General features: G+C 36.7%; 1 protein-coding gene across 7 annotated transcripts in view; it reads left to right on the plus strand.

The window, feature by feature from the left end:
- The window catches only part of PHOT2 (phototropin 2), a 249,196-nt gene that overhangs the window by 72,647 nt on the left and 162,482 nt on the right, over positions 1–14,067 (plus strand). For all 7 annotated transcript variants that reach the window (XM_090019848.1, XM_090019847.1, XM_090019846.1 and 4 more), the window contains one exon: positions 3,061–3,150. In XM_090019848.1, coding sequence (XP_089875974.1) covers positions 3,061–3,150 — 90 coding nt within the window. The remainder of the gene's footprint in view (positions 1–3,060; positions 3,151–14,067) is intronic.

Here is a 14,067-nt window from a genome sequence, read left to right on the forward strand (position 1 = left end):
CCGATTTCGAACTTGTTTTGTTCCTCCTCTTGTTTCTTTTGCTTTTGATCCTTTAGATGATTCTAAAAAAACCTTTTCACATCAGGTGAAACCGCTTCACATATGCTTACACCCTATGTCACATGAGTGTGGGTGCGGGTGCGACACGGGTGCGGCGCAATTTTAAAAATTTTGGACACGGGGACTCGGCTATATATATATTGAAAAGAAGTCGTTATTGGGTCTTGTACCCAACTTGTGTATGTACAGGACCCAACCCGATCCATGTACTGAACTGGGTCAAGATCCAATTATTATGTAATGTAATTTAAGATGTTGCTAGAGGGTATTTTCGTACCCTAAAATTATATACTCAATATATTATTAATACAATGATAGACGCAGATAGAGACTCCAACGTCTTTTCTTCCTGCAACCTCTTCTTCTATTATTTCGTTCTTTCTTTTCCTACACAGCTGAACGTGAAGACTCCTTTTTCTAATATATATATATATATATATATATATATATATATATATATATATATATTTAAAAAAAAAATGCACAATCTGTGATTGTGCACACAACACAGTCTGCACTGTGCACAGCACAGCACAGTCACTGTGACTGTGCACTGTGCACTGTGACTGTGCACTGTGCACTGTGACTGTGCACAATGTAGTCTCTTTATATATATATATATTTTAAAAAAAATATATAAAACAATCAATTTTTTTAGTTTTTTCGCCTTAAAAATGGATGAATATAGACTCAGTCAACGTTGACCAAGTCCAAAACGAGGACGGACTCAGCCTCGATTCGTTGACCGAGTCTGACTCGTCGTTGACCGAGTCCGGACCGTGTCCTAAGCAGCGTTCGTGTCCGCACCCGTGTCAGGGCGTGTCGACTTGGGTGCGGAGCCTCCCTAGCCGAGTCCGTGTGACTTAGCTTACACCATGTTTCGTGCCAGCTAAGTGATGTTTTAACCTATAGATGCCTCCTGTATTCTCCTTATGACAGTAATTGCAAATTACGTGTCCTACGAGTTTGGGATCTTTAGTGGGATTCAGAACTTTAGCTCCATGATCCCATCCTACATCTCTTCCCATTGTTCAATTGCAAAAATACATATAAGAAAATTATATTAACATAACAATTTACATTCCAAATACCAATATTTGATAACAAACACATTCAAAATCCAGATAAAAGAACATTTACAGTTCTATGGAATCATTCTCATGGACCTGAATCATTCAACAACAAAGGAAAAAGACCCAAATACTCAAATGTGTATCAACAACTTAAAACACTACCAAATATGCAGCAATCAAAATTGTATCAATTATTTAGATGAAAATAACATGTATACATCTATTGAGAACGTTGCATCTATGAAGAAATCAATATTAAAATCTGATAAGTGAAAATCAATATTAAAAGTATATCATGTCATTAGTATTGTGATCTATGAAGAAAATTCAGGTCATCTTACAACACCTTAGGATGATTTCTCATTCAAACAATAAATAACATCCAAATGTGATCTCAATGTCCAAACGAATATTCTAAATCTTAAAGACCAGTGTGCCTTGTGTTGATGTCACCTACATTTAGATTATCATGTATAAGGAGGAAAGAGGATACATACATAGCAACATATAATTTAATGCAACAGAAAAAGATTTAAAATATGATTCAATCGGACATCACTAAAAAAGAGTATCAAGCATGAACCATGCTGCAGAAAAAGGAAACATACATCACAGAATATTAATCATACAGATTAAAAGAAATAAGCCGAAGTATGACTAAAGATTAATAAAGGAAATCACATGGAAAAAGTGAATCACGTAGAAGTTTTTTGTTTAAATAGATCAATGGGTGCCAACTTATGTTCTTTTATTTAGACATCCCATTTATACAGTTTTTCCAGCAACCAATAGAAGGTGAAAAAATTGACCTGTGAAAGTGATATTGCTGAAACTTGAAAAGAAAAATATAAGGTTAAAATATGATCAAGAAAAGTTTCATGCATCTGATAGACATGAAAGGAATTAAGTGACTTGTACAAATAAACAATTCACAGGAAGTCCATATTAAAAAATTAAGAAAAATAACAGAAAAGAAAAACATATACAAATTCTTTCGTATCTTTATTGAGAAAAGACATAGAATGCAAGATTAATTCAAATACTAGTAGATTATGAAATTTTGTAAATGAAGAGGGGGGAGGAGCATTACCTAAATGAAAACGCCCTCTGGATCGCAGGGGCGAGAAGGAGAGGTTGTGTGGCCGAGAGGTTCTTCAACAAATGAGGAGGGGGCTCGACCACGAGAGAGAGAGAGAGAGAGAGAGAGAGAGAGAGAGAGAGAGAGAGAGAGAGAGAGATGAGGGGGAGAGAGACTGCGTGAGAAAAATATGAGAGAGAGAGCGACTGCTTGAAAAAAGAAAAAATTAGGGCCCCTGACCCTAATTAGGGTTGGGGGCCCTTTGTTTAAACCCTAATTTTTGGTCAAATGGGGGCTTTGACCCTCATTTGACCAAAAATCCGAGGAGTATACGCCTCATCTTGAGGCACGCCTCGCCCCAAGGCATGCACCTTAAGGCGTATGAGGCGCACGCCTTGGGGCTTTTGCATTTTATACATGCGCCTCAAGGCATAAAGGTCCTCGCCTTGAGGTGAGGCACATTTTTAATAACACTAGCTGGACCACAGGAGTCAGAGAGAGAAACTAAGATACCTTTACAAAGTAAGTCAGTGTTCTCTGTAACCTTTAGAATGAGATTATGAAAGTGGCAAAATTTTACAAGGAACTTGTAGTAGACACTAATAGAGAAACAACGGACCCTCAAATATGACCAAGAGATGAATGCCACAGTGCAAGACCTGTCACTTACCTATTAATATTTATTATTATATGAAGATATTTGTGTGGTGCATATAAGCACTGTATTAAATGTCTTACAGTCTTGCTGTTTATTATTTTATTGAAATTTCTTCTTGTTTTGTTTGAAATGCATATTATGAGCTAGATCATGGGGTGATTGATGTGAATTCGGTGTAATGCTACCTGTAGAATCCTGAAGATTTATGGGCCATTCATTCCAAGCCTGTGTTTCCGAAGCCACACAAAAGGAATACTTCTTCTTGGAAAGCAATTCAGAAGGTAATATTTCATCAATATCAGTAGTTGTTTTGTAATATAATGTTTATGTATAAGAATTGGATATTCTAGAGAAGTAATATTATATCTAAAATTTAATATAAAGTTCATAGAGCATTTTGAAGTTCTTCACTTGACATACTTTTGCTTTAATCATAACTTAACCATTTACTGAATCCGGGGTCGGATGCGATAGCTGGGTGGTTAGGTCACACTATCATAATAAATGGGTCTTCAGGTTGAATTACATGGGGTTTATACTCCAGCTTGCCTATTTCGAAAAAAAATAATGCACTGAGACGGAGTTATCAATTGAATTGAAAATTCAATGGATTTTTTTATTACCTTCGTCATAGATTCTAGGTACTTATATCCTCTATGTTCTGGGTCTTGTTTTTGTTAGGGGAAAACTGAACTGATGATTCTCATGGTCTGTACTCAAGACAACTCATATAGGTGAAATATAGATGGAACCCAAAAGGGCGAAGAATATTAGATCTGTAGTCTTGAGCTAATTTTTGGAAGAAAGTTTTTAATGGATACAGATGCATGTAAGCAATGGGTATCAACCCAAGTTTAGGCTGATGCTGTTTTCTACATCATGCATTTATATGTGGGGGCATATTGTTACAGATATGCCAGGTAGTAAATCCTTCCTAGGCTACCTAGGCGCAAGCTCCTAGGAGCACCTAGGTGCCTAGGCGAGTACTTAGGTGGGGGAATGAGGTACCATGGTTAGTATTTTACACTTTTTTTATAACATTTAAGACAATTATGTCTTGATTGTGTATTTTGAAATATTTAAGTTTTTCAGTTTTTTTCTTATTTTTCTGATTTTTTATATTTTATGTCAAATAATCTTGCTTTATGGGTCTCCATGCAGCAAAGCTAAACAAAATTTGTTTACATGGATATGAATGTTAAAAATGTAATTATGTTCTAATTCTTTAGTTTCATTCATGATTTTTTTTAAGTTCCAGTTATTTAACTTCACAAATTGTGTTAAATATGTTTTCAATTATTTTTAAGAATTTATTGTAATTTTTCAAAATGATTTTCTTTTTGGTTCATATCGCCGACCCCAATTGTTTGGGATGAAGGCGTTGTTGTTGTTTTTAATTTTACTAAATTTTCTTTTTTTATCCTGACTAGTCCCGCCTAGGCACCAGCTAGGCCTTTTGAGGGACTAGAGCCTAGGCTCAGACTACCTCTTTTGACTACTTATCACATGTGGTCCTGATTGTTCAAATCTCTCTCTCGCTATAGATTTGCTACAACCAATTGTACCTACAATCTACTTTGTAATACTCGATATTTTTCTTTTTTTGCTTTTTTGGTAGTTCTTAAATTATAGATGTGATCTATATGCTCCATTTAGTGGATTACTGCTTGTGGATGGTCAGAATATGGCGTATGTACACGTTTTTTTTGGTGATGCAAAAATCGACGACCATAAATGCACTAAATTTTCCTGACCAATAAAATATGTTTTTTCATCGAGAAAACATGATTCAAGGGTCAATTCCACTTAATTGACCATTCTGAACACATACACAATGTTTGAGTCAAAACAACTTGCATCCTGAGATCCCAACTAGATTGTAGGTACAATTGATTATATATATATATATATATATATATATATATATATATATATCACATACACATGTACACACACCACATGCATAGAGGGAAGAGAGATTATAAAACAATTACAAGCTGAAACCAAAGATAAAAGTATGTCTTAATAACATGGATGGATTAACTTGGTTCAGTTATTGGTAAATGTGAAGAGCCAATGATATGTGTAATGAAATATGTGGAAATCAAAGTACAATGTGCACAAACACAAATATAAATCCACTAAGGGATAATACAAAGGCAATAAGACACTACACAGGCACAAAGTGCATACAATGGCTACAAAGAGCCGCCTAAATGTGCATAAGCACAAGTCCTCAAAAGGACAACACCGAAAGCGTCATATGGCATGGGGATGTAATGAAATGGTAGGCTCCATGAATGCACTTGAATCTACTCGAAAGGAAGTATCTAAAAGATACTTTAGACAAGACCCATAAAAGGGTATAAATGGAAAAACATAAAAATAAATAACACTTTATTTATGAGAGAAAAATGCTTAAAAAGCATTTAGAGGAATAGTTTACACAAGGGGATGCACCCCTATTTATACAAGAGTATTAAGGAGAGCTCATAATGAGCTCTCCCTTTCTAGCTGTTGGAACTTCCAACAACTAGAATTCTAGCCGTTGGACTAGTTCCAACAGCTAGAAAGTTGGTCAAGTTTCAACTGGAACTTGACCAAACTAGATGTATCTAGTTCTAATAGAACTAGATACCAAAAACAAAAAGAAAAATTATAAAAAAGTATAAATACAAAAATATATAATAATAATATTATAATAATAATGTTATTATATACGTGTTTACATTTTAACACTCCCCCTCAAACTTACGGTACAACGAGCGAAAGTTTGTCTAAGAGGAAGTGAAATCTGGGAGCCGCGAGAGGCTTGGTGAAGAAGTCTGCTAATTGGTATTCTGACGTCACATACGGCAGATCAATGGTTCCATTCAAGTACTCGTCTCTGACATAGTGACAATCCATTTCAATGTGTTTGGTGTGCTCATGGAAAGTCCGGTTGCTTGCGTTGTGGATTGCACTCTTGTTGTCACAATACATTCGTGAGGCTTGTGTTGCTTCAGCTCCCATATCAGCGAGCAGTCGCCTGAGCCAAACAACTTCCATTGTGGTGGTTGCCATGACTCTATATTCAGCTTCATTGGAGGAAAGAGAAACCTTTTGCTGCTTGTTGCACCTCCATGATATTAGAGATTCACCTAAAAATACACAGAAACCAATGGTTGAGTGCCTATTATTAGAATCACCTCCCCAGTCAACATCAATATAAGCAATTAAATCTAATGATGACGATGCAGACAAGAATAGTCCTCGTGAGAGAGAACTCTTTAAATATCTAATAATACGTAAAACCGCTCCCATGTGAACAGAAGTGGGAGCATGTTGAAACTGGCTAGCTGTGTGTACAACATGTGCTATGTCTGACCGAGTGATGGAGAGATAGAAAAGTGCTCCAACAAGTTGTTTGAACGAAGTGAGATCATCAAGACACTCTCCATCATCAATTTTCATTTTAACATTGATCACTTCTGGAGTGTCCACCTTCTTATCATCTGTAATGCCAGACCTGGAAACAATATCAAAAGCAAATTTAGATTGAGATATCAAATTGTAATGAAGTGTCAAATGAAAAGAGCAACGTCTCCAAGCGAAAGCACGCACATACACAAGATGCCACTAAAGGGCAAAATAAACCACAAAAGTGGTCAAGCACAAAAAGAAGATAAAAAATATATCTCACTTCATGGAATGCTTCAAGAGAAGCTTAGTAAATACATGGGGCTGTGCCCCTTATTTATACACAGCAAGGGACCCAAGGAGGGGCTCCCATAGAGTCGTTGGAGCCCCTCCAACAGTCATATTTATGACCGTTGGAGGGGTCCAACGACTCTATGTGGACCCCTCTCAAGTGAATAAAAACAAAAAAAGAAAAAAGCAAAAAAAAGGAAAAAGAATAAAGGAAAAAGAAAAAGAGAAAAGCATATCAATGATATGCGTGTACAGGGTGAAATTACAGAAATACCCCTATCGGGTTTTACAAAATAACTATATATATTTATATATATAGATAGACACATAGACATATATATATTATATATATGTGTATGTGTCGTAATCTATGTATATATATATATATATAAATATATATATATAAATATACATCATATTTTAACACCCCCCCTCAAACACATGGTGAGATCACCGAGAGTTTGCTAAGGAGGAAGTAGAAGCGAGGCGAAGGCAAAGCTTTGGTGAAGAAGTCCGCCAACTGATATTCGGTAGGAACATATGGGAGTTGAATGGTGCCTCGTAAAAACTCGTCTCGAACATAATGACAGTCCATCTCAATATGCTTCGTTCGTTCGTGAAAAGTGTGATTGCTAGCGATATAAATGGAGCTCTTGTTGTCACAGCATAGCTTTGAGGGAGTTGAGAATGAGACACCCATATCTTTAAGTAAGCTTCTTAACCATATAATCTCAGTTGTGGTAGTGGCCATCGCACGATATTCGGCTTCAGTAGATGAGAGAGAAACTTTACGCTGCTTTTTACACCTCCAGGAGATAAGTGACTCCCCAAGAAACACACAATAACCTGTGGTAGAAATACGATCATCGGAGTACCCCCCCAATCAGAGTCAGTATACTCAAGTAAAGTAAGAGGTGAAGAAAAGGATAAGAATACTCCCTTAGTTATGGAATCTTTTAGATATCTGATAATCCTCATTACTGCTGCCATGTGAGTGGTGGTAGGAGCAGTCTGAAATTAGCTTGCACTATGAACAGCATGGGAAATGTCAGGCCTGGTAATAGATAAATATGTTAAGGATCCAATCAATTGACGATAAGGCGTGGGATCTGCTAAAGGAGTGCCATCATTGGCTCTCATCTTGGCATTGATCACTTCTGGAGTCTCTACCCTTTTGTCATCTGTTAGCCCAGACCTAGCAATAATATCAGAGGCAAGCTTCATCTGAGATAGGACATACCCCTTGGGAGAGTATGCAACTTCAATTCCTAAGAAATACCTCAAAAAACCCAGATCAGTCATATCAAAATTTTTCTTAAGAATATTTTTAATAAGATCAATACCTTTCTTATCATTACCTGTGATAATCATATCATCAACATATAATAACAAAATGGTTATGTATTCATTAGAGGATTTAACAAACAAAGCAGTATCAATGTAACATGAGGAGAAACCATTATCAAGAACTACTTTGCTAAAAAGATCATACCAAGCTTTTGGCGCTTGTTTTAACCCATAAAGAGCTTTGTTTAATTTTAGAATATTGCCTTTCCCAATTTCAAGACCTAGCGGAGGATCCATAAGAACTTCTTCACATAAAGTTCCATTTAAGAAAGCATTTTTAACATCAAGTTGGTATATAGGCCATTGTTTGATGGATGCTAAGGCAATTAAGGTTCGTACACTAGTCATTCTGGCCACGGGAGCAAAGGTTTCTTCATAATCAATCCCATATTCTTGGGCATAGCCTTTTGCTACCAAACGAGCTTTGTATCTTTCAAGAGACCCATCACATTTAGTTTTGACTTTATATACCCATCTACACCCAATTGCCTTCATCCCTAAAGGTTGAGGAATAATGCTCCAGGTTTGGGCCTTGTTAAGAGCCTCTAATTTGATTTTCATGGCTTCAATCCAATGTGGGTGATCTTTAGCTTCTTTAAAAGAGGAAGGTTCGTGATACAAATGTATTAACATAAGACAGGTCCTATAATTCGGAGAAAAAGATTCATAGGACACAAACTTTTGTGGTGGCCTACTGGTACGAGAAGATCTCCTAGGTAGATGGTTGTCAGTAGATTCTTCTAAAGAAAAGTCTTGAGAGTATCTGTCAATAGCAGGTTGATGTTCATTTCATATCCGCCGGGTATAGACATTTATATCATTAAGGTTTTCATTTTGGGAGGTATTATCATGTTGTTGTATATCATTATAATGTGAAATCCCATCACAACTAGTATCACAAGAAATAGCCTCAGGAGACTCAATTCTAGGAGCTAAGTCAAATAGAAAAGAATAATCGATGTCTTCCATAGATGTGTGGATATCAAAACCATTTTGTTCTTCAATAAAGTTTACATTTCTTGACACATATAATTTATTGTTTCGAATATCATAACATCTATAGCCTTTTTGATTCTCACCATAGCCAATGAACACAGATTCAATAGCTTTAGGTGACAACTTATCTTGTCCTAGACTAAGTACAAAACATTTGCATCCAAAGATTCTTAGTCTATTAAAATCGGGAGTAATTTTAAATAATTTTTCAAAGGGCGAAACATTTTTTAAAGAGGAAGAGGGCATACGATTCACAAGATATGTTGCAGTAAGAAGAGCTTCGGCCCAAAAGTTTTTAGGAACACATTTAGACACAAGAAGGGTTCTTGTGGTTTCAATTAAATGCCTATGTTTCCTTTCCGCAAGACCATTTTGTTGCGGAGTTTTAGGACAAGATCGTTGGTGCAAAATTCTATTTGTTTTAAAATAATTTTGGAAGTCTTTAGACATGTATTCTCCTCCTGAGTCAGATCTAAAAATGGCTATATTGTGTTGGAATTGGTTTTGAACAAGAGCGTGAAACTCTTTAAAATTAGTGAAGACATCGGATTTATTCTTGATAATATAAACCCATGTGTATCTAGTAAAATCATCAATAAAAGAAACATAGTAAGAGAAGCCTCCTTTGGACATAACGGGTGCCGGTCCCCATACATCGGAATGCACAAGTTCAAAAGGCCTTTTTGACACAAAATTGCTATGAGAATATGGAAGAGAGTGAATTTTCCCAAGAATACAATCATTGCATGTAAAAGTATTTGTATTACAAAATTTTTCCAAAAATGGAAAAAGGTACAATTTGGAAATACTAGGGTGCCCAAGTCTCCTATGCCAAGTCTCAATATCTTTGGATTGAACATGATTACAAAATGATTTGGATGGCAAAGACAAAAAATCCATATCGTAAAGGTCCCCTCTTCTATGGCCTTGCCCAATCCGCTTCCCGGACCGGAGATCCTGCACATAGCAATGGGTTGGTGAAAAAGAGACATTACATTCAAAATCGGTAATTTGAGAGACGGAGAAAAGATTTAGATTGAGTTTTGGGATGATTCGGATTTTGGGAACAAAAAATTCTTTGTTTTGTCATAAATTTTCTCAAGGTTTCCAATACCCTCAACATTTAAAGAAGTTCCATCGGCGGTGGATACATATGATTTAAATTTATTGAGAATTGGTTTTGACAAAAGCGATGCATTTGGAGTCATATGGAAAGAGGCACCCGAATCAAGAATCCAAGAAGACATACCTGGGAATGAAGAAATGGCGGCACCGGAAGTGGAAGGTGATGATGATGATGTAGAGGCGTTCATCTTCATAAATTGTTGGAGAGTTTCGGTTAGATGAGCGATGGAATCCTTTATGTCACCATCCTTCTTTGAATCTTCATTGATGATTGGAGGAGTTTCTCCCACGGAAGCTACCTTCTTCTTGAATTTAGGGCAATCGGGACGAATATGGCCCGGTTCATTACAATTATGACAAATGATTTTTCTTCCTCCACCATTATTCTTTCAAAAATGTGGTGGTTTATATGATCTTACATTGTTGCCGGGTCTAGACACGGCATGTACTTCATCAACATCCCTTTTCAAGGCCAAACGGGTTTCTTCTTAACATAAATCGGCCAAAATATCGCTTAGAGGAGTAGAGGCTCTATGAAGTAGAGATCCTCTAAGTTGTTCAAATTCGGGACGAAGCCCATGAATAAATTGAAAGAACCTCTCTTTTTCCATTTGCTCTTGTCTCATAGCAATAGCACTTCCTTCCCATTGCGGTTCGAGAAGGACAAGTTCATCCCATAAAGAGGATAGGGCACTATAATAGTCCCTAATGCTCATATCACCTTGCTTGGTAGCTCTTACCTTTTCTTGAAGAAAAAAGTGTCTAGCAAGGTCTCTTTGAGTGTACATACCTTTCATGAAAAACCATGCTTCATTAGCCTTCTTGAATTTTGCAAGATTTGCACAAATCTTCAATGCGACGTTATTCATGAACCATGCTAAGATTTTAGCATGTTCACTTTCCCAATCTTCCATTTTAGAAGAGTAATCAAGAATAGCCTTTTCTTTTTCTTCTTCATTCAAGGCTTTTTCTTCACCTCCTTCAAATTTAGTTAACTTTAGTTGTGGTTCCGGAATGGTTCCACATACATAACCCCAAAGCCTTTTACCTTTGAGATTATTCTCCATAGCGGCCGCCCACATGCGATAATTGGTCCCATCCAATTTGAATGAGAGATCGATTTTTGCATCTTTGTTGGCCATTAGAAGAAAAATTTATAAGACAAGAGAGTGGAGAGGTATTACTTGTCAATGGAGGATCCAATGAAGTCTTCTTAGCCAAGGCTCTGATACCATGTAATGAAGTGTCAAATGAAAAGAGCAACGTCTCCAAGCGAAAGCACGGAAGCACGCACATACACAAGATGCCACTAAAGGGCAAAATAAACCACAAAAGTGGTCAAGCACAAAAAGAAGATAAAAAATATATCTCACTTCATGGAATGCTTCAAGAGAAGCTTAGTAAATACATGGGGCTGTGCCCCTTATTTATACACAGCAAGGGACCCAAGGAGGGGCTCCCATAGAGTCGTTGGAGCCCCTCCAACGGTCATATTTATGACCGTTGGAGGGGTCCAATGACTCTATGTGGACCCCTCTCAAGTGAATAAAAACAAAAAAAGAAAAAAGCAAAAAAAAGGAAAAAGAATAAAGGAAAAAGAAAAAGAAAAAGAAAAAGAAAAAGAGAAAAGCATATCAATGATATGCGTGTACAGGGTGAAATTACAGAAATACCCCTATCGGGTTTTACAAAATAACTATATATATATATATATATTTATATATATAGATAGACACATAGACATATATATATTATATATATGTGTATGTGTCGTAATCTATGTATATATATATATATATATATATATATATAAATAGACATCATATTTTAACACAAATACCCACGAGGGGAATAAGCAACTTCTATTCTTAAAAAGTATCTCAATAATCTTAAATCAGACATTTCAAAATGAGTTGTAAGAAGAGTTTTGATATTGATAACTCCATTTTATCGTCTCCAGTGATGATCATATCATCCACATAAAGAAGAAGGATGATGATACCTGCATCAGATTGCTTAGTAAACAAGGCAACGTCAATAAAAAAAGAATGAAATCCAATATCAGTCATAACATCACTAAATCTGTGATACCAGGCTTTTGGTGCCTGTTTGAGGCCATAAAGGGCCTTCTCAAGACGAAGTGTTTTACCCTTAGGAATACTAATACCAGTCAGAGCTTCTATGTAGACTTTTTCAACAAGTCTCCCATTTAAGAAAGCATTTTTGACATCCATTTGAAATATATGCCATTTTTTGATGGAAGTCAAAGCAATTAAAGTTCTAAAGGCCACTCGTTCAAATGTAGAAACAACTGAGACTAATTTGGGGGTTTATTATGTCATGTATTTTCAATACCCCGAATAGCTAGCTGAGTATGCTCCTAAAGGGACGACCAATGACTGAGAGAGAATTTCCTAAAGGCCACTCGTTCAAGGGATACATCCAACTTATGCAGAAGTCAATGGGATCTACCACCTAGGATAATTTTTGGTAGTCCCGTCCCTTAACTTCGATGACTAGGGACACCGAGTCATTTACTCGAGGGGTGGCTGTTAACAACCTGTCCATCAAAGTTTTTTACCATCTCATTCTCTCCCTTGACGAAAAACAGCGGGTCCAATGGGTGCGTCATGTTTTATTTAATTGAAGACCCATTATGTATGCTCTGATCTTTCAAACCAACTCGAGTATCTTGCCTGTGAAGGCCAATCATCACCATTTATGTGATTTCCATTTCATCATTGTGCCTTTGCACGTTACGAGGTTACTATAAACCTCTTATCTAATCATCGTAGTACTAACATGCCGTGCATGTCTGAAAGTACCGCTACGATGAAAGGAGTATAAGTTTCTCAGAAAGAAACCCCAACTTTAATGTGTTGTGAAAGAAACAATGTAATCATTTTAGTTTACACTTGTCATGCTTTGGTCCTTTAAACCAACATGAGCATCTTGCCTGTGAAGGCGAAACATCACTATATAAATGATTTCCACAATGTGCCATTCACACGCTTTGAGGTTACATGAATCTCTCATCCAATCATCGTAGTACTAACATGACGTGTATGTCTGAAAGTACCGCTACAATGAGCGGGGTATAGGTTTCTCAAAAGAAACCCCAACTCAAAGTTTCGTAAAAGAAACAATGCAACAAATATTTAGTTTGACGTGATCTAGTCCTTTAAAAACACTTGTACATTCTTGTGCAATTTGTACAATATGAGATCGCCACAGATCTCTTATCCATTTATCGCAGTATCAGCATGCTGCGCATGTCTTACGATACTGTGCGATAAATAGGGTATGGGTTTCTTAGCAGAACCCCACCCAAACATATGCTCATACCCCCAACTGAGGTTATTTGAGTCATCAGAATCTTAAACCGAAGTTGTAAAACATTTCCCTCAAATGCGATAACTTGGGAAAACTTAGTTGCAATTTCGCAACTTAAAAGCGAGCAGACTTTGCTTTGCAGAACTACGCAATTGGAAAACTAGATTCTCGTAAGAAATCCCTTTTTTTTTAACTCTAGCACCCATGCGCAAAATCCATATCTTTGAAAAAGAGCAAATGGGAAACAGGTAGAAAAGAATATGCACTTGCATGTCGTAAGCAGTACATGTATTACATAATGCGGCCTGTGCACATTGTAGCACGACGACAAGAATATAAGCAAATAAGTGTGTAAGCAGTGCACGTGGTATAAAACCGTACCCGAGCTAAATAAATGCGAAAGCAGTAGCCTATGCACTAAAGCGCGACGACAAAGTAAATAACAGAAAGAAGTAAATGCGAAAGCAATAGCCTGTGCACTAAAGCGCAACGACAAAGTAAAAGACATGAAGCAGTAAATGCGAAAGCAGAAGCCTGTACACTAAAGCGCGACGGCAAAGTAAAGACAAAAAGCAGTAAATGCGAAAGCAAAAGCCTGTGCACTAAAGCGCGATGACAAAGTAAACATAAAAAACAGTAAATGACAAAGAAAAGGACAAGGATTGCAAAACTGCGTCTTTAAGTTAAAAGCTTATATATATATGTTT

This window comes from Nuphar pumila, chromosome 10, assembly GCF_984573655.1.
Source record: "Nuphar pumila chromosome 10, dmNupPumi1.hap1.1, whole genome shotgun sequence".
Taxonomy (NCBI): Eukaryota; Viridiplantae; Streptophyta; class Magnoliopsida; order Nymphaeales; family Nymphaeaceae; genus Nuphar; species Nuphar pumila.